Source organism: Lampetra fluviatilis, chromosome 31 (genome assembly GCF_964198595.1).
Source record: "Lampetra fluviatilis chromosome 31, kcLamFluv1.1, whole genome shotgun sequence".
Taxonomy (NCBI): domain Eukaryota; kingdom Metazoa; phylum Chordata; class Hyperoartia; order Petromyzontiformes; family Petromyzontidae; genus Lampetra; species Lampetra fluviatilis.
The window spans coordinates 1,899,426-1,919,153 of record NC_136305.1 but is presented as its reverse complement, the minus strand read 5'-3'; the positions used below and the strand labels follow the sequence as shown (position 1 = coordinate 1,919,153).

The 19,728-nt window shown below is 49.5% G+C and overlaps 1 protein-coding gene across 2 annotated transcripts; it reads left to right on the top strand.

The window, feature by feature from the left end:
* Nucleotides 1-4,597: 4,597 nt before the first annotated feature.
* Nucleotides 4,598-18,211, top strand: METTL21A (methyltransferase 21A, HSPA lysine). 2 transcript variants are annotated; one of them, XM_078871169.1, is made up of 5 exons: nucleotides 4,598-4,623; nucleotides 13,793-14,006; nucleotides 14,118-14,229; nucleotides 15,102-15,341; nucleotides 16,629-18,211. In XM_078871169.1, the coding sequence occupies exons 2-5, from the start codon at nucleotides 13,860-13,862 to the stop codon at nucleotides 16,796-16,798; spliced, it is 669 nt and encodes a 222-aa protein (XP_078727295.1). In that variant the 5' UTR covers nucleotides 4,598-4,623; nucleotides 13,793-13,859; the 3' UTR covers nucleotides 16,799-18,211. The 2 variants fall into 2 exon arrangements, with proteins under 2 accessions (XP_078727295.1, XP_078727296.1); XM_078871170.1 differs by lacking the exon at nucleotides 4,598-4,623 and adding an exon at nucleotides 12,707-12,725.
* The last annotated feature ends 1,517 nt before the right edge of the window (nucleotides 18,212-19,728 follow it).

Here is a 19,728-nt window from a genome sequence, read left to right as displayed (position 1 = left end):
CTACTTACCTACCAACCCACATACCTTCACATCTACCTACTTACCTACCAACCCACATACCTTCACATCTACCTACTGACCTACCAACCCACATACCTTCATATCTACCTACTTACCTACCAACCCACATACCTTCATATCTACCTACTTACCTACCAACCCACATACCTTCATATCTACCTACTTACCTACCAACCCACATACCTTCAAATCTACCTACTTATCTACAAACCCACATACCTTCATATCTACCTACTCACCTACCAACCCACATACCTTCACATCTACCTACTTACCTACCAACCCACATACCTTCATATCTACCTACTTACCTACCAACCCACATACCTTCATATCTACCTACTTACCTACCAACCCACATACCTTCATATCTACCTACTTACCTACCAACCCACATACCTTCATATCTACCTACTTACCTACCAACCCACATACCTTCAAATCTACCCACTCACCTACCAACCCACATACCTTCATATCTACCTACTCACCTACCAAACCACATACCTTCACATCTACCTACTTACCTACCAACCCACATACCTTCACATCTACCTACTTACCTACCAACCCACATACCTTCATATCTACCTACTTACCTACCAACCCACATACCTTCATATCTACCTACTTACCTACCAACCCACATACCTTCATATCTACCTACTCACCTACCAACCCACATACCTTCATATCTACCTACTTACCTACCAACCCACCTACCCGCCAATGTATCTACCTACCTACAAACCGACCTGACGTCATATATACCTGCTAATTTATATACCAACCCATCTATATATTGACATAGATATGGAACCACCCATGTATCCACCAAATTACCTACTTACTCACCCACGTTTCGACTTAGATATCAACTAATTTATATCATTTCTACCCACTTCTCCACCCACCTATCTAACCGACTATATATCTACCCACCTTTCTACCACTTGCTTACCTACTACACTCATCAATCAACCTATTGACTGGCCTACTCAGGATTTGCCAAGCTGCCTAACATTTTAATTACCCACAATATCCACAATCCTACTGACCTACCCACCCATCCGGCTAGCTACCTACTTACCCACCAACCCACATATTTACATTCCCACCTACTTACCGACCTACCTATCCACCCACCTAATTATGTTCTTACTCACCAACACACCTATTTCCCTATCTACCCACCCACTTACGTAGATACCCACCCACATAATTACCATCATATCTACCCACCTAACTACTGTCCCACCCACATAGCTATTTCGCAACCCATCAACTTACGTTAGTACGCATACCTATACGCTGCCGTGATGTGGGCTATGGCATAACCATTCAGGACGAATTTGCGCACTCTCTCGCATTCACTATGAGTTAAAGAACCAGAGAGGATCAGGCTCATGCGAATGCACCCACGTCCCTTCCATTGTCTCTGCAAGACACACGCGACATTGGACATTGTCCTGGGACAATTTAACGAGACTCTTCTCACACCAAAAAAGCACCACAATCGCCTCCAAGTCACCGGAATGATGCACAAGTACGTCGTAGGCACGCACGCACCCGGAACACACACACACACGTGTGTGTGTTTGTTTTGGCAAGAGAGACAGAACAGATCAAGCAGCTGGCGTTACTAATCACGAGGGAATGAAGAGTCAATCGGACCTTTACACGTGTATGTACGTACGCACGTGCGACCCCCATTGAGTCACGTTCTAGAGGCCGCCACGTGTTTCTCGCGAGCACGCAATGAGTCACAAGCAGGAGACCTAATCTCAGCCGGGTTTAAGATGCTTTTCCGCACCCGGAACACCACCGCATCTCGCTATGGCTGTGGCTACTCGGCACGTGAAACTTACCCAAGTTATACCAATGAGCGAGAGAATATTCGGTGAGAAATTGAGCCATGGTCTCGCGTGTGTGGGTGGGTGCTTGTGAGCCTGGGTTTCCAAAAATCACAGCTCCTCCAGATGTCATTAGAGTTGACGACTTTCCACGTTTACCAATATGCTCCAATCAAATATTAATTGAGTCCGTTACATGCTGCGTGCTTGAAATTACATTGAGAGGCAGCAAGAGGAACATATGGATTAGAGAACATACGCATGTCATTGAAATACCCATGTCGATGACATCGTTGAAATTGATAAGAAACGTGGTCATGGGCAGACCACGTCGCGTAAAGAAGCGATGGTTGATGACCGATGGTCAGGAATAATAACGGAGTCTTAGCCAAGGAATGCAACGTATCCGGGAGCACATCCATCGGGGAGATGGAGCGATGAAATCAGTCAATGCGCAGATGCTGGGTGGATTATTACATCACAGGATCATGATGGGTAGTGGCGCCGATTTGGAGAGGCCTTCATCCAGCAGTAGATTGGCTGTAGCTGGTGGTGTTGTTGATCACGCGTTGCGCGCCTGATGATTGCTTAACACGTCCCGGCGAGGACGTAGAGAGCGATTCTTAATTTGAATGAGGCTACGTCACGCTACGCACAGCACCTGCGTCTGCACGGGGAAGGCTTTAACAGAACAATCGTCCAGGGTCGTGACTTCCTATGTTAAATCCAAATCACACGAGGACACCACGCACATCATTATTGTGAGGCATACTTAGCATTATCCCTGCCAATGCCAGCGTATTGTTTTCGCGCAGACGCAGCAATAACAATCCGGAATGTGTTGTTGCTTTATATATAAATAGAGCACATGCACTTGCGTTTATTAAATACACAAAGAGTGCGCGTGCCTTTTTCACTTGGTGGACAGGTGGATGAATGTCCTCTTTGACCGATAAACTATGAGGCTCACAGTCTCCACGGATCATCTCTCATTTATTAAAGGTCACCGTCCTCTGTTAAGAAAAGTGGGCTCAGGCAGGGCACGTCATGGCTAGGAGAGATGATTGCCCATGGTCGGGACCAACGCCGGAGTGGCAGCCAAAGGAGGAAACGGGCCAGAGAGGGAATGACCCGTGGAGACGGAGTGATGAAATCAGCCAAGTGGATTATTACATCGCAATAGCGTGTGGTGGTGACGGCTTGGGGAAACCGTCATCCAGCAGTGGATAAACCATGGCTGATGTTTAATATTCTGACCATAACTAGGCATGAGTTGCAATATTTGTACACTCATTTTATTGGTGAGAATCCATAAATACTGATTTAATAAATGTGTCTTAACAGACATCTTCATTTCAACTAGGTGGGGATCCAGTGGGATTCGTTGCAACATTTTAATCATCATAAGCTCATCTCCAATTCCAAAGGCACCGGCCTCCTTCTGCTAGATCTGGTAGTTGTACGATCTGGCTTTAGGTCTTCCCCTTGGTTTCCAACTTCTGAGGTGTCTCTGTAATCAGCCCAATGCATGTCTCACCATCATCCTGCACAAGCGTCCCACTCATTAACGCCTCTTCTTACTACTGATATCTAAAACACCTTTCTTGCCACGTTACATTCTGAACTCTTAAATGTACGTACGCTTCCCCTCCACAAAACTGTTTGCAAAGTCTTAACACTACAGGTGAGCAGGTGAAAAGCCTCCTCATTGGTGGGTTTTGACCACAATTGTTGGGTTGAAACTAAACAAAAAAAACTAAGCTACAGTATTTACATTTTACCAGGTGAGGCCCACTGCATATATAGCTTTTTTCAGAAGCGACCTGGCCTAAAATGATAGCCCAACTTAGTGACTTATCACGTGGAAATCTATATCAGTCAAATACCCTAAAACACACGTTTCTCAATGTGGAGGAGAAACCCGGATGACCCAGAGAAATATTCACTGGGAGAAACACGCAAACTCCAAATATACAGCAGCAGGCGTCAGGGTCGGGATCGAACCCACGACTTCCTGTATACCAGGCAAGGTAGTTAACATCTCACAGCCACTGTGATGATGATGATGAGAGAGAGAGACACTCAAACTCCAAATATACAGCAGGGATCAGGGTCCGGATCGAACCCACGACCTCCTGTAAGATTTAGCTGTTTTTTCCTGGATTTTTCTGTTTGCGCATAGTCACTTTAAGATGTTTTCTTGTTCGTGTTTTTGTTTTTTGTTTGTTTGCGGTTGCACCCGATTCAAGAGCCGAATGGCTCACAGGACTATACCAAATAAATGAAACTGAAAACTGTATACCAGGCGAGGTACATGCGGATACCCAGGACCGGGTCAAACACCACCCGCCACTGACGTGTGCCGTGGCAGGTAATCGAACTGATGCCCCCGTGAAAGGAGAGAGAAGCGGGCAGCTCTATAAAGACAGCCCTCACTCACATCATGACCCACCAGCTCCATTCAACACCGACAGCCACGTGTCATTATAACGACGTCCAACATCACCTCATTATCATAATTTATTCACGCAGATCGTCCAATCAACGACCGCCGAGGGACATGCAAAGCGGCGGGGGGGGGAGACAGGGCGGGGCTTGTCACGACGAGCCAATGAGATGGCGGCTCACGAACTGGCGGTTGCATTTCCCACCGCGTTTAGGCGAGGCGAGCGCAGTCATTGGCTCGCGCCGCGTATCCGTATTGGGGTTTTTATTTTGGCATAAAAGCGTGCGCGTCCGCTTTTGCACGGTGGGTGAAGTCTGTTCAGCGTTTTTATGGAACGGGGCGACGCGACGTTGTGATAGGGGAACACAGAAGTTTCATTGCGAGAAGAAACACACAGCTATCTCCACCCCCCCCCCCACCGTCGTTTTAATTCAACCGGAGCTTCCGGGCTGACTGTACGGCCTTACTGTAGTACAGTACGCCGTGGTTACTGTACCTTACTGTACGTACAGTGCGTACGGCACAGAAGCCCCAGTCCTCTTGACCAGTGGAGGGAATTCCACATTCGCATGGCGGGTGCTGGTTTAGTTCGCGCGTGTGGCGAGCACGAGATTTCACAAAGTGGTACTCGTTTTATCAACCCTGTGTTGTGGTTCCGTGGCTGATGCCGGGTGGACCGCTCGACCAGCAGGGGCACAACATTTGACGGCTGGGGCTTGTATCGACTTAGCAATGTTACTTACGCGTCTCGTTTTGTGTGAGTGGGAATATTTAGATTCGATAGATTGTACAGTAGACAATTGGTTGAAATAACCGAAGCAGCCACGAGTTCGATAAATTAATCGAAATGGTAAAAAAAAAAAATCCTGAATCAAACCGCCGTTTATAATCGTGACTTCGTAAGATTTGCAAGGGGAAGCGAATGAATAAATAATGATTCCCTACCCTAGCAAGTATTAACCCGTACCCTAGGTATGTAACAATTCACCCATTCATACTATTAGGTGTTTCCTAAGGTGGGACCGTCAAGAGAGACAGTCAATTTAGCTGTGACGCTCCCACCTGATGACGGAGACTTGTGTTGCCTCCGAAACGTCGTGATTTATTATTTTATTTCTATAATTATTTTTATTATTTTAAAAAAATTACCTACGTGACTTTACCGAAAAACCTAAGAGTATTAATCCTTGCAGTCACGAAAACTTCAAATCTAGAATTAATTCACCCACTCCACGATAGGCCATTTGATCCTTATGGCAGGACCCCGGGCTACCAAATAATACTAAATCTGGCGAGGAAATTAAAGATTTTATTTCTGGGACACTTTTTTTTTCGGGGAGTGGAGGGTGGCGGGGTAGAGTTGAATCGTGACACCCCCGAGGGTAGCGATTTTGTTCGGGTGTACTGTGGGATGCCGTGTTGCAAGTGCATCGCTAAATGCCCTTTAAAAGATGAGCGAGGCACACTGCCTATTTACCATAAACTGTGTGAAACGGATAAAAGATTAACCCGTAAAAACTAAGTTTTTCACTATAAATCCTTTATATGCGTGGCGGCTAGAGTCCTCTCGTCCTCTGGCTTGAGATGGCTGCCACCTATGGGTCAGATGATTGCCTGCCACCATTAAGCAATTGGTCATTATAAAAAAAAAATTCCTAAAAAGTGTAACATTTTTGAAAAAAATGTTCACGAAAATTAATTGTCACGCACAACGAGTCTGTGTGCAAAATGTCAGCTCGATTGGATCACGGGAAGTGGGTTAAAAAACGACCAAAAGATTTGCACGGTCGTAAGCGCACAAGCAAGCAAGCAAGTGAACTTAATATAAAGGATTTTAAAAAGGAGTTTTTGCTCTGTCCAATGCATTTCAAAGTTGTAGCGCCATATGATGAGACGAAGAAGACATTTGGAAGTCTATATTTTATGCAAGATGTCTCAAACTCGTGGTCCAACTCTCCGTTGCACCCTGCGATGAGTTTTCCCCATGAAAGTCAAACGAGATGTTTAAGCTTTCAATACTGGAATATAGCCAAATTAAGTGAAAATCAAATTAATGTGTTTTGTGTATTGGTGTGTGTGCAGCCATGACAGATCTGCTATTCAGCCAAATGAAATAGAACATTTTACCTGCAATATGTAATACATATATAGTCATTGGTGACTGGGCTTAGACCATCAAATGCACTTGAGAACCCAGTTAAATTACAAGTGGCTGTAACCTACATTAAAACCCCATATCCCACTAGTTATGCCTTAGATCCCTGGCCGATGAAGCACCCATCATTTCACAGTTGTACAGGAGATTTTCAACTTTGAATAGTGCATCGTGTACAGCTCGTCGAGATGAGTCGATTGCCGACCATCAACAGACTAAAGATGACCCCGAGATACCGCCATAAGGTTCATCTGTTCAGATCAAGCGCACGCTTTTCATTCGATTTGTATTCAATAGAATCCTCTTGACATTGTGAGGCATGTGGTATCGGATATCCTGTGGTAGCTACACCGTTGCCTTGAAACTAACGCCGCGTATTGTATACGAGTCGAAGAGCTCAACGCATGCCTTGTGACCAATAATCGATTTTATTTTATAAACCCATTATTCGATAGATGTCCACAACATCCACAAGTCAATGGTGGAAATTGCAAAAAAAATGTTGCAGGGCTGAGTACATCCAAAGAACAAATACTGTTGAATTCTCATGAAGTGGTACTGATTTTATCAACCTCAGGCTGATGGGCAGAGCTGAACCTTTTCTGGTATTTGAATTTGCAGACCTTGAGGTTAAGCCTGAAACGCTATGACCACAATTACTCTCAGGCTGATCATTAACAGTGAAATGTGTGCATTGGTCAACGACTGCATTGCAAGCTCTCAAACGAATACAATGTTACGTAATAAAGTGGAAATACCTTTATTTAATGAGGGCAACATCCATCGGTTATCACGACCATTGGCAATAGTGCCACCACATAAACCCTCTCACCATGGCGTATTTCTGTTCGAGCCCCCATTTGTCCACTTTCTCCGTCTCGGTTGGGTGTTGTTACTAATAAAACAACAAAACGCCTTTTGGCTTAAACAATAAAAAAACACCCAGTTCCAGATATACATCTTCACAAAATTATCCAGACATGGCGCCTTGGCCACTCGCCCCACCACTATTATAATTTAGATATCCGCATGTTTTGACAACGATGACATTGGTCAAACCCCTCGTCCTAATTGGACTCTGCAAGATTGTTTTAAAGGGGAGGAAAAAAGAGTAATCATCCCCTTGAATAGGACGGCTCAGCTAAGCAATGCATTGACATGTTTTACATCTATAAGTATACCCCCACGAAAAACTCTGGACGAAAAAACATGTTCTGGCTAGAATTTATATGGCAAAACCTGTTTTTGTTTATACACGTAGAATCTGGCATTGTCGGTGTACTTATGCAAAGCTGGGTCTCCAATTAAAAAGATTAATGGTGTCAATGGGCTTTTACCTGGTTATAAAGGTTTACTACCTCGTTACTTGGGTGTACTACATTCAGTGAGTACAACATCTGAATGGGAAATCCCATAAATAATAGCAACTGTTGCGATGTTTAAATCAAAGAAGGGTGGATTCACCTGAATTCAAAACCATAACTCGGCTTCACTTTTAAAAAAAACCTATCAACGTTAGTCATCAGAATATGTATTTATACTGGAGGAATCCGATGAGATAAAATGCAGTTTTTCTCCCACAGACGTCCAGTAGTGAGCCCACTCTGGGCATCAAGAGTCTGCCCGTCGCACGCAATCGTTGCCGTTACTGAGCAGTCGTCGCCACCACCGCTGCCAAACTCACCGCCTGATGATGCCGGTTGTAACGTCGTACTCGGACTGTAAATGTTGTGGATTTGCTCTCGAACACACCGGCGTGTGCTGCACTCGTAACGAATTGGCAAGTTCTGTTTATGTGACAAACCTTACTGAGTTGGCTGTGTCGGTTGGTTGGCCGGTTTAACGACAATATTCATATTTATGCGATCTAAACAAACAAAAAACAACATTATGGATAATGTCGTTGTTTGGCAAACTGCGCGCGCCCTCGGTTTTGCAAGCCGCCGCTTGTCTGGGAGGGGCACGGAAACCGGTTTAGCGCAGAGAGGCGCGCAGCCGACCTCGAGGCGCATTCGCACTCGGGCTGCGATGACCGTGGATTTTTTGTAACGAGACCGGTGATGGTAGGTGGTGGTGGGGGGTGGGGGGTGGTGGATGGGTGGGTGGGTGGTGGATGGGTGGGTGGATGTGGTGGTGGATGTGGTGGTGGATGTGGTGGTGGATGTGGTGGGTGGTGGATGTGGTGGGTGGGTGGTGGTGGTGGTGGTGGATGGGTGGGTGGTGGTGGTGGATGGGTGGGTGGTGGATGGGTGGGTGGGTGGTGGATGGGTGGGTGGGTGGTGGATGGGTGGGTGGGTGGTGGGTGGGTGGGTGGGTGGTGGATGGGTGGGTGGTGGATGGGTGGGTGGGTGGTGGTGGTGGGTGGTGGTGGTGGTGGATGGGTGGGTGGGTGGTGGTGGTGGTGGATGGTGGTGGTGGATGGGTGGGTGGGTGGTGGTGGATGGATGGGTGGGTGGTGGTGGTGGATGGGTGGGTGGGTGGTGGTGGATGGGTGGGTGGGTGGTGGTGGATGGGTGGGTGGGTGGTGGTGGTGGATGGGTGGGTGGGTGGTGGTGGTGGTGGATGGGTGGGTGGGTGGTGGTGGTGGATGGGTGGGTGGGTGGTGGTGGTGGATGGGTGGGTGGGTGGGTGGGTGGTGGTGGTGGATGGGTGGGTGGTGGTGGTGGTGGTGGGTGGGTGGGTGGTGGTGGATGGGTGGGTGGGTGGTGGTGGATGGTTGGGTGGTGGTGGATGGGTGGGTGGGTGGTGGTGGATGGGTGGGTGGGTGGTGGTGGGTGGGTGGTGGTGGATGGGTGGGTGGGTGGTGGTCGATGGGTGGGTGGTGGTGGTAGATGGTGGGTGGTGGTAGGTGGTGGATGTGGTGGGTGGGTGGCGGGTGGTGGATGTGGTGGGTGGTGGATGTGGTGGGTGGGTGGTGGTCGGTGGGTGGGTGTGGATGGGTGGGTGGTGGTGGATGGGTGGGTGGGTGGTGGTGGATGGGTGGGTGGTGGTGGATGGGTGGGTGGTGGTGGATAGGTGGGTGGGTGGTGGTGGATGTGTGGGTGGGTGGTGGTGGTGGATGGGTGGTGGTGGTGAATGGGTGGGTGGGTGGTGGATGGGTGGGTGGGTGGTGGATGGGTGGATGGGTGGTGGATGGGTGGGTGGGTGGGTGGGTGGTGGGTGGGTGGGTGGGTGGTGGTGGATGGATGGGTGGGTGGTGGTGGTGGATGGGTGGGTGGGTGGTGGTGGTGGATGGGTGGGTGGGTGGTGGTGGTGGATGGGTGGGTGGGTGGTGGTGGATGGATGGGTGGGTGGTGGTGGTGGATGGGTGGGTGGGTGGTGGTGGTGGATGGGTGGGTGGTGGTGGATGGGTGGGTGGTGGTGGATGGGTGGTGGTGGATGGGTGGGTGGGTGGTGGTGGATGGGTGGGTGGGTGGTGGTGGATGGGTGGGTGGGTGGTGGTGGTGGTGGATGGGTGGGTGGGTGGTGGTGGTGGATGGGTGGGTGGGTGGTGGTGGTGGATGGGTGGGTGGGTGGTGGTGGTGGATGGGTGGGTGGTGGTGGTGGATGGGTGGGTGGGTGGGTGGTGGATGGGTGGGTGGGTGGTGGTGGTGGTGGATGGGTGGGTGGTGGTGGATGGGTGGGTGGGTGGGTGGTGGTGGATGGGTGGGTGGTGGTGGATGGGTGGGTGGGTGGTGGTGGATGGGTGGTGGTCGATGGGTGGGTGGTGGTGGTAGATGGGGTGGGTGGGTGGCGGGTGGTGGATGTGGTGGGTGGTGAATGTGGTGGGTGGTGGATGTGGTGGGTGGGTGGTGGTGGGTGGGTGGGTGGGTGGTGGTGGATGGGTGGGTGGGTGGGTGGTGGTGGATGGGTGGGTGGTGGTGGATGGGTGGGTGGTGGTGGATGGGTGGGTGGTGGTGGATGGGTGGGTGGTGGTGGATGGGTGGGTGGTGGTGGATGGGTGGGTGGTGGTGGATAGGTGGGTGGGTGGTGGTGGATGGGTGGGTGGGTGGTGGTGGATGGGTGGGTGGGTGGTGGTGGTGGTGAATGGGTGGGTGGGTGGTGGATGGGTGGGTGGGTGGTGGATGGGTGGGTGGGTGGTGGATGGATGGGTGGGTGGTGGATGGGTGGGTGGTTGGGTGGGTGGTGGATGGGTGGTGGAAGGGTGGGTGGGTTGGGTGGGTGGCGGTGTTGGGTGGGTGGGTGGTTGTGGTGGGTGGGTGGTTGTGTGGGTGGTGGGTGGTTGTGTGGTTGTGGTGGGTGGGTGGTTGTGGTGGGTGTGTGGTTGTGGTGGTTGTGGTGGGTGGGTGGTTGGTGGTGGTTGTGGTGGTTGTGGTGGGTGGGTGGTTGTGTGGGTGGTGGGTGGTTGTGTGGTTGTGGTGGGTGGGTGGTTGTGGTGGGTGTGTGGTTGTGGTGGTTGTGGTGGGTGGGTGGTTGTGGTGGTTGTGGTGGGTGGCTCTGCTAACCCGGAGCCTACGGATGAAGTTCTGTCGCCGCGACCTGCAGCCCAGAGTTAAGTTAATTTGTGAGCAGCAACACACCATGATGATGTACAATCGACATTTGGATTTCCGCTGCATCTAAATACATCTGCATTGCGTGTTTCATACGCGCACACTTCGCACAATTAAAGCAGAGTTTATTTTGCCATAATATATGTTAGTTTGGGTTAGATCGCGTAAATATACACAAATCTGGTTGTCTGCCTGATAATGCTAGTTGTAATTACTGCCGAAACGTCCAGATTGTAAATATTGTGGATTTGGGAAAATCTCCGTGTTAAACAGAGTTAATTTGCTCGCCTCTGCGAGGACCGGGCGATGTAATAATCAGTATCAGAGTCATCAGATGTATTCGTGCACAGTTCACACATCAGTAAACGTCTGCTGCAGAGATGGAGCGATGAAATCGGCTTGTGTGCAGGGTGCCAGGTGTATTGTAATATTGCGCGGGACCTTGTGAAAAAATGACGGCTTGCACACATGCATTCATCCAGCAGTGGATTTATCATCGCTGATAATGAATTAACGACAGGTCCCAACATACAACGTCCGAAATATACCGAATGCTCCATTTATAGATGTCCCACTGACACATCAGTGACCTCGGCTTATATATTATCGAATTATGCAAGCAAATCGTAGTGAATTTTCGATTTAAAGCTTTCGTGACTGCAGGGATTCATCTTCTTGGTTCTTTCGGTAAAGTCACGTAGAAGGAAAATCATAAAATAATAAAAATAAAACATAAAATAATTCTCTCTCTGTCAAGTAGACAGACTCTGTCTACTAGACAGACTCTGTCTACTTGACAGACCTGTTCTCCACCTGAAGACGGCTGCTTGCGTTGTGGCCGAAACGTCGTGAGAATTATTTTATTATGTTTTATTTTTATTATTTTCCTTCTACGTGACTTTACCGAAATAACCAAGAAGACACATCGTAGTGGCTATGCTGGACAAAGTGTACCAGGAGAGTTTAAAGACGTGTACTAAGTGTATAAAGAATGTTGGAAGACTTATTTAAGCTTGGAATGAGAATGCCGTTTTCTCTATGAATTCTGTAATTTTATTGCGGTAGCTATAAATGGATCAGCGTGCATTCACGTGTACGCTTTGAAGCAGTGACACGGTTAACAAAGAATAAAAACCACAGAGTTGCAATTTAAGTCCGAACAATTCAAGAGTCTTAACAGTGACAGAGTGATTCATGTAGTGACTTAACAGCAAATTATTTTGTTTTTTCGCGTCCTACCTTGTAAATGCAGACTCTTCCTTTTCCCCAAAACTGGTGAAGCCATGGTGGCCGTTTTCAGCGGCGAGACCCAAAACAACCCGTTCGTTCCATTTACAAGTTTAATTAAACCATTGCTGATTGGACATCCTCTGACCATCATGCTGTTACATAACTGGTTTGGTGGTGGTGGTGGGGAGGAAACACTCCCATTGTTTGGGAATCGCTCATTCCTTGCATCTCTACTTAATCAAGGAGATTGTTTCCATTTCCTGCAGGTGGAGGAGCCCTTGCCAGTGTGAACGTCTTGTCAACTTGCAGCGGTCCCAAACCTTCTTGGCACCAGGGACCGGTTTCGTGGAAGACAATTTTTTCACGGACCGGGGGGCGGGGTGGTTCATCATTGGGTCTTTCCCCCTTTTCAAAGAAGCTCTCCAGCCACGTTTGTTTTTTACTTATTCTGGCTAGGAGTTAGCAGCTTGTGGGCTTCCCAACACTGTGACTGAGACAAGTGCGTAGTGCGGGAAAGAAGCGCGGACGTAAGTGCTCAATAATAAAACAATGGGGGCGAGCCCATGGGTGGGAAAAAAACTGATTATCCAGCGGCAGGCATCGGGTTTTTTCTTTAATACAATTAAACCCGATTTCGGGGAATTAAAACCTGGTTTAATGAATACGAAACTCTGATCCAAGGCTTAGGCTGCTTCCTCGTCGGTGCTGCTATCGTACTCGGGGGGGCCGTCGGGCACGGGGTAGTCGTAGAATGCGGCGGGCAGGTTGGTCTTGATGAACACGAGCTTCTCCACAATCGTGGGCGCCAGTGAGTTCCTTAGCTTGGAATGGACGAAGCCCATCGTTGAGAAGTTGGCGAAGTGCGGTTCTGCAATTAGAACCAACTAACCCGGATTTATCCCAATCTCAGATGATCGGGTTTAATATAAAAAGACAATTAAACCCGATTGTAAAAAACCCGACTGTGCCTCCCTTGGGCGGGCCACGCGCGGGCTCACCTCTCACCTGCTGCTGTGCGACCCGGTCCCTAACAGGCTACGGACCGGTACCTGTCCACGTCCCGGGGACTGGGGACCCCTGTAATGTAAAGGATGTGGAAACAGCCGCAGTCGTGGGTTGGTTTAGTTATCATTCATCAACTATGGAGCTTTCCAAACACGAGATATTTGACATTCTTTACGTGATAATGCATCACACCTGACTTGTGTGCCACACACACACACACACCTGTAATACAGCCACGAGGAGGTAGGACCAATGGTGCACACATGATCTATCTGGGAGACGTCACTGTGCCTCGGGGTTTGTGGAGGTCTCTTGCGGTCTCTACTGCTCGGGTCTGGAGGTAGTAACAGCGTTTCGGCTCCACACCGATTTTTTGTTGTTGCAATGTACTGTATTGACTAAACATCCTAAAAGAGAATTCTGTTGAAAACAGTCTTAGGGAATGTATTCATCCATTCGCTTTGGTTCTTTCTGTAAAGTCACGTAGGTATAACATAAAATAATGTATGGATTCCTGCAGTCACGAAAGCTTCAAATCAAGATTGAATGTATTAATCGTTGTTTTGGTATTTGTCTCTGCTGTCACCAGCCCTGAAGTGTCAGCGTCGTCTTGTAAAAGGCGCGCTTGGCTCCGTGTAGCTGTTTTTTGCGGGACGATGGCGTTGGTGGTGTACGAGGACGCAATTCCCCCGGTCCTTCGCCGTTTCCACGAGCCGTCGATGGCGCTGAGATTCGCGGGACGAGACCTCTCCCTGCGGCAGGACTGGGGCAGGCTTGGCGTGGCTGCCGTGGTCTGGGACGCCGTGAGTGGTGACCCCAATTCACCCAAGCAAGTTCTCGTTGTTTTAATTATTGTATTTCCTTCCTGCCATATGCAATCGGTGGTGGTGTTTGCTGTCCGTATGTCACTACAGGCTGTGGTTCTGGCCACGTACCTTGAGCTCGGCGCGGTGGAGGTGAAGGGAAAACGTGTCCTGGAGCTGGGTGCTGGAACGGGGCTGGTGGGAATTGTAGCGGCGCTTCTCGGTAGGGCTCAGGTGCCCGTGGCTCTCAATTAGCACCATGACCACCGCCAACAACCATCCACAGCGGCTTTCTATTGGAGCTCTCATGTTGGTGCCATTAAAATTCTGATTAATGATGTCTCCCTTGCAAACAAGACCGAATGGATCAATAAGCTCTTGCGTCCAGAGAATAATGAAGGTGATGCATATGATGAAGTGTTTTTATAAATGATGGCATGAGGCTTTGTGTGATGGAATAAAACCCACAGCAACCTCTTGGTCTGCCATAGATACCAATGAGCACGATTGTACCTTGTAAAGCAGTCACGTGTGGTGCACAGTGGCTTTAAGTCCCTTAGCCTAGACCACACACTCATAAAAGCTTTGTTTGCCGACGACAAGCATGACCGGCTTTAACAATATTGTTTCATTCGTGCTCGTACTTATATATGGGTTGGTTTTCTCTGGACAGTCCGGTTGTCCTCCCACTCAAAACATTTTTTAAAAACTGAACAAACTTTCTAAGCAGGACCCTGTTATCATGTTTTGTACAGTCATTGATGACCTGACTTAGACCATCAACACTCACACCTGAGAACCCAGTTAAATCATCAGTTGGGTAGCCAAAACCCAGATTTTCATTCCTGTACTTAGAGGTGCTGGCACAGCGATCTGACCCCATCCAGTGGTACAGCAATTGGGATTTCTGCAACTGAAACAGCTGTCAGTGTACAGCTCTCCAATGTTTTTGGGGCTGTGTCGCGCGTTGCCCGTTGCGAAGACCGGCCCAACATCAGAGAGCTCTACAACACCACGGCAACAAAAAAAATAAACCTACGCCGTACTTTTCAGTTGTTTCGTCTTCATGCTTCCTTGCCGCCTCCACCGACCAAGGAGCATCGTCGGTGAGCATCACGGACCGTGCGCCCGTGCTGGGCTTCATCCAGGAGAACGTGGACGCCAACCTGGGCGCGGGCGAGCGGAGTCGCGTGGCCGTGCGGGAGCTCTCGTGGGGCGAGGGCCTCGGCGCCTGGGCCCCGGGCGGGCACGAGCTCGTGCTGGGTGCCGACATTGTGTACGTGCGGGACACCTTCCCGGCACTGCTCGCGACGCTGCGCCACCTTTGTCCCCACGGTGAGGCGGAGAGCGCACAACGTGCACCTGTGTGTGTGTGCATGCGCCAGAGGTCGCAAACGGGTTTTGATTCCTTACCCGTACCCGGCCGCACCAGGGTCGCAAACGGGTACCCGTACCTGGCCGTACCCGTACCCTACCCGTACCCGGCCGGGTACGGGTAGGGTACGGGTATCGGGTACCTGATTGCGAGCTCTGGGATGAAGCCATGTTGCAGGCGCGGGTGGGTTGATTCTAGGAACTTGAATTGTGAGAAGAGACAAGACGTTTGGAAATGAGTGACAAACAGTTGCTCACCAGTGACTCGCGGCCTACCCGTACCCGGCCGCACCAGGGTCGCAAACAGATACCCGTACCCGGCCGGGTACGGGTAGCCGGGTATCGGGTAGGGTAGGGGTATCGGGTACCCGGTTGCGACCTCTGGCATGCGCGCATGACCCACAACCTCTGCAAGCCCCGCCCTTTCAGATCAATGTATGTGTCCTTGGTGTTTGTGCCATTCTTGTGATAGCACAATGCTATCACATCGGCGCAATGTTTCACTCACGATTATAGTCCGTGGTAGTTGTTATGTGGCTGTACCCAATAAGGCAACTTGTCATTTTATAATTTGATCAATTTGGACAATGACACCGGCCCGCATGGTCTACTCTTTTTTTAATAACCTCAGGAAATTTTTACGTCCACCGTGAAGCAGACGGTGGGGAGGTTTTCTGTCGTTGCATCCGTAATATGAACCAAGGCAGCCACTGGGCTCAAACACAAACCTCGACAACACGGAGCAAACACGCTGCCGATTGGCCATGCCACCATTAGCTTGTTGCCACAGGACTACGATCGCAACGGGAGCACCGCTTTATCCATACTGAGGATACACAGACTAAACATCCTGCTAAGTGTTCATCACATGCTAATCTGGAGTTTTTCTCATGGCTGGAATGCTGAATTGTGAAAATCTGAATAAATTTTTCTTTGCGCTGTTATTCGTGTGCAGGCTGCGACCATTAAATGCTTTTACTTGACAATATAGTTCAAGCATGGGTGGCTAAAACACAGATTTCAACCCAGTATCTCAGCAGCGCTGGTTCAGCGCTCTGTACGAACTCTGCCACCTCTGCTGCGTTGATTATTTTTAGCGTCAACGTTGGGCATGCATGCACATCAGCGGTGCTAAAGGTCGCACACCGCTCAGCAGTCGTAAAACACAAGCACAACAGTAGCGGAGAGCATCGTTGCGCCTGCGACACGTCTCGATTGCACCCGTGCCCCCCCCCCCCCCCCCCTTAGGCACGGAGACGCTGGTGCTTCTGGCGTGCCGGATCCGGTACCAGCGGGACGAGGACTTCCTGGAGATGCTGGCAGGCTCTTTTGTGGTGGAGCGCGTGCACCACTGCAGCGAGCGCGACATCCACATTCTGCGCGCGAGCAGGCGGCCTTCTCCCTCCGGAGAGCTGTGAGCGTCCATCTGCCTAAGATGCCAAGCAAGGCAGCCCCACGTACGGGACGGTCACAAGGAGTCTCAAAAGACACTCGTTCTGGAGGAGTCCTGCATTGTTGATCGTCATCAGCCACGATCAAAACTCGATTAAGGTCTTGCCCAAGCCACCACAATCTCTCACGATCCTTTGATGCAAAAATCCACCGAACACCTACACAAGAGCCGATTTCATCGCCCCGTCACCGCGGTGGACAATAATATAACAAAAATGAATCAATCATGTTGACATCACCTTCACACCTGTGTGAATGATGTATCCCGGTCAATAGTGTACTTCCTGCCCGGTGGGTTCCCTCCCGTAGCTGCCACTCCATTGTTCGTATCGACCACCGACCATTATCCCTTCTAGAGACGTGTCCCTGTCCAAGCCCACTTACATTTAATACGTCAATATGATGTGTTAGCCGTTATTGTTAAAGGAGTAATTTGCACATCAGAGGGAAAGCAATGGGCTGGTTGCATAAACATCTCGTGAGATTACCCCCCCCACCCCCGATCATGTAGCGATTTAAATGGCAGTGGAAAAATACACTTGTGTATACAGGGTGTTTCAAAAGGATAGACCCGATTTGAAATCGCTACATCTCTGCAACCACAAACCGCCCATGAATGAAACTCTTACCACTTGAAAGGGCGGGGCATAGAGAGGGCGGGGCATAGAGAGGGCGGGGCATAGAGAGGGCGGGGCATAGAGAGGGCGTGGCATAGAGAGGGCGGGGCATAGAGAGGGCGGGGCATAGAGGTTCAAATGATTACCGCTCGATGTCTCTCCCAGCGCACAAACAGCCCAGAGCCTCAGTCATTCGCAAGACGCGCTGCCGCATCGTTGGAGAGGTAGCACGGGACCCCAAGACGTGGCGCTACACTCTTGGCCCCCAAGATCCCCAGACGTCATCGCACCCTGCAACTTTTTATTGTGGGGATACGCCAAAGACCGCGTTGTTGTGCCACCATTAGCGACGAATCTGGATGACCTCAAAAATAGAATCATGGCAGCGGTGACTTTAGTGGAAGAAGACACTTTTAGAGGCGTTTGGGACGAATTCAACTATCGTCTCGATGTTGTCCGTACAGCAGGTGGAGGGCACACAGAGCATTTATAAAATGGTTAGTAAAACTTGATGACTCATTAAACCGTTTGTAACTTTTTGTATAATTGTAACATGTTGACATCGTGAAATATACTGCTTTGAAACTGGGTCCATGTTTTTGCAACACCCTGGACTATTCAACCTGCCTCACGACACCTGGAGAAGAAAAATAAAAACCACTCAAAACACGATAACGCTCAAAATGGAAAATAGATGTAATGAACATATTTGTACGGATCTCTATTGGTCGTGTTGTCGGGGGTTTCTTGCTGTGGAAGAGGCTCAATTCTATCATTCGTGTTGAATCTCAAATAAAAGTGGTTTAAGCATTGGAATGGGACTTGGCCCAACAGCATTTTGGAGTGAGGGAAAACGTTCGTGGTAGCTTTTGCTGGATTGGTGTGGAATTTGTTTCTGGACTTTAGACTCAACACCGAGCCACGTTGAGGAAGGGTTCATGTGCAACACCCAAGGTAGCTGTGCAAACGTTCCGCGTGTGATTCCCACTTACGTGGTGCGTTAAAGCCATCGTTAATAATCAACCCGATGACATGTTAAGACAACACTGCTGGATAAGCATTTTTTTTTATAGAAACAAGCTTTAGAAAATGCAGCACGTAAAATCAATCTTGCACGAGCAAATCTAGTTCATGTAGGGCTCGTTTGCATTCGCCAATATTTAACTTGTGAAAAAATAATCACAAGACGCTTTCATAAATCACATGTCCAACTCCCATGTAACGCGGTTGGCATCATGCGCTGGGCATCTCCGTGTTCATCCTGCCGCGGCGCACTATTGCCACCAGCCGGTCGCCCGAGGGGAAACGGCGCTCGGACCGTGCGAGGGAAGTTGCAATTCAACCCGTGGTGGCTTCGGCGCTATTTTGAAATCCATTTCCCAAGAAGACCATAAACAGGGGGGTTTGTTTACAGAAAGCGGGCCCCCGCAGAACCCCCCTTTTTATCACGGTGGTGGATTCCACTTGCGAAATGTTTGCCTTCCTGTCCCACGGCCCTCTCTCGGGGTCCCCCCGTTCAACGCACGGCAGCGCCGCGTTTGTAAGCGATACCGCAGATGGCGGCGCTGTGTGATAAAGGCAGCGTTTACCTGGTGCGAGAAAACTGCACCTCCAGGGGATGGGGTGACGGGGGGAGTCAATCTTAACAAACGGCGACTTCAACACACCTGCGCACACACACACCCCGCCCCATGCTCCTGCCGGGTGAACGCGGCCACCCACACGCGGTGGTTTCGTAAGACCACACTGCCCCGCAGTGGCTTAATCACTGAACACCCAACAGCAGTAATTCCAACACGGCCGTGTATCCGGCCCCACTGCAGCCTGTTTTTTTACGTTTGCAAACTTCCGTTGAAATGCAGTTCTTGCCGAAGACGGTCACCATGAACTTGCGCCATGGTGGAAGGGTGAGGACTTGAGTTTCAAAAAGACAGAGCTCGATTCGTGTGTGGCTGAAAAAAGATGTCAAATTGGCACAAATTGTGGCTTTTTGCCACCAAACATTTGCACAAAAATTCCCTGCCTGCAAACACAAACATTAGGTCTCCTAAACTTCAAGTGTTTTTTAAAATATCAGTAACGGAACCAATGTTATAACAGCCAGTAATGTGCCCGAGTGATGTGGCTTAGCGGTAGAGCGAGTGGCTCGCAATTGGAAAGTTGCGAGTTCAAATTGTGGTTTAGGGTTAACCTAGACCTTGGTCCCTACGGGGTCGATGAAATTCATACCATTTTGTAGGGAAGTCAACATTGATTGCCCTATAGATACCCCCCCCCTC

Bases quoted from the DNA above. Each gene is read 5' to 3' on its own strand.
- METTL21A (XM_078871169.1), top strand. From the start codon at position 13,860: ATGGCGTTGGTGGTGTACGAGGACGCAATTCCCCCGGTCCTTCGCCGT. The intron at 14,230-15,101 runs GTAGGGCTCAGG...CCACCGACCAAG, and splicing joins AATTGTAGCGGCGCTTCTCG to GAGCATCGTCGGTGAGCATC. The intron at 15,342-16,628 runs GTGAGGCGGAGA...CCCCCCCCTTAG, and splicing joins GCGCCACCTTTGTCCCCACG to GCACGGAGACGCTGGTGCTT.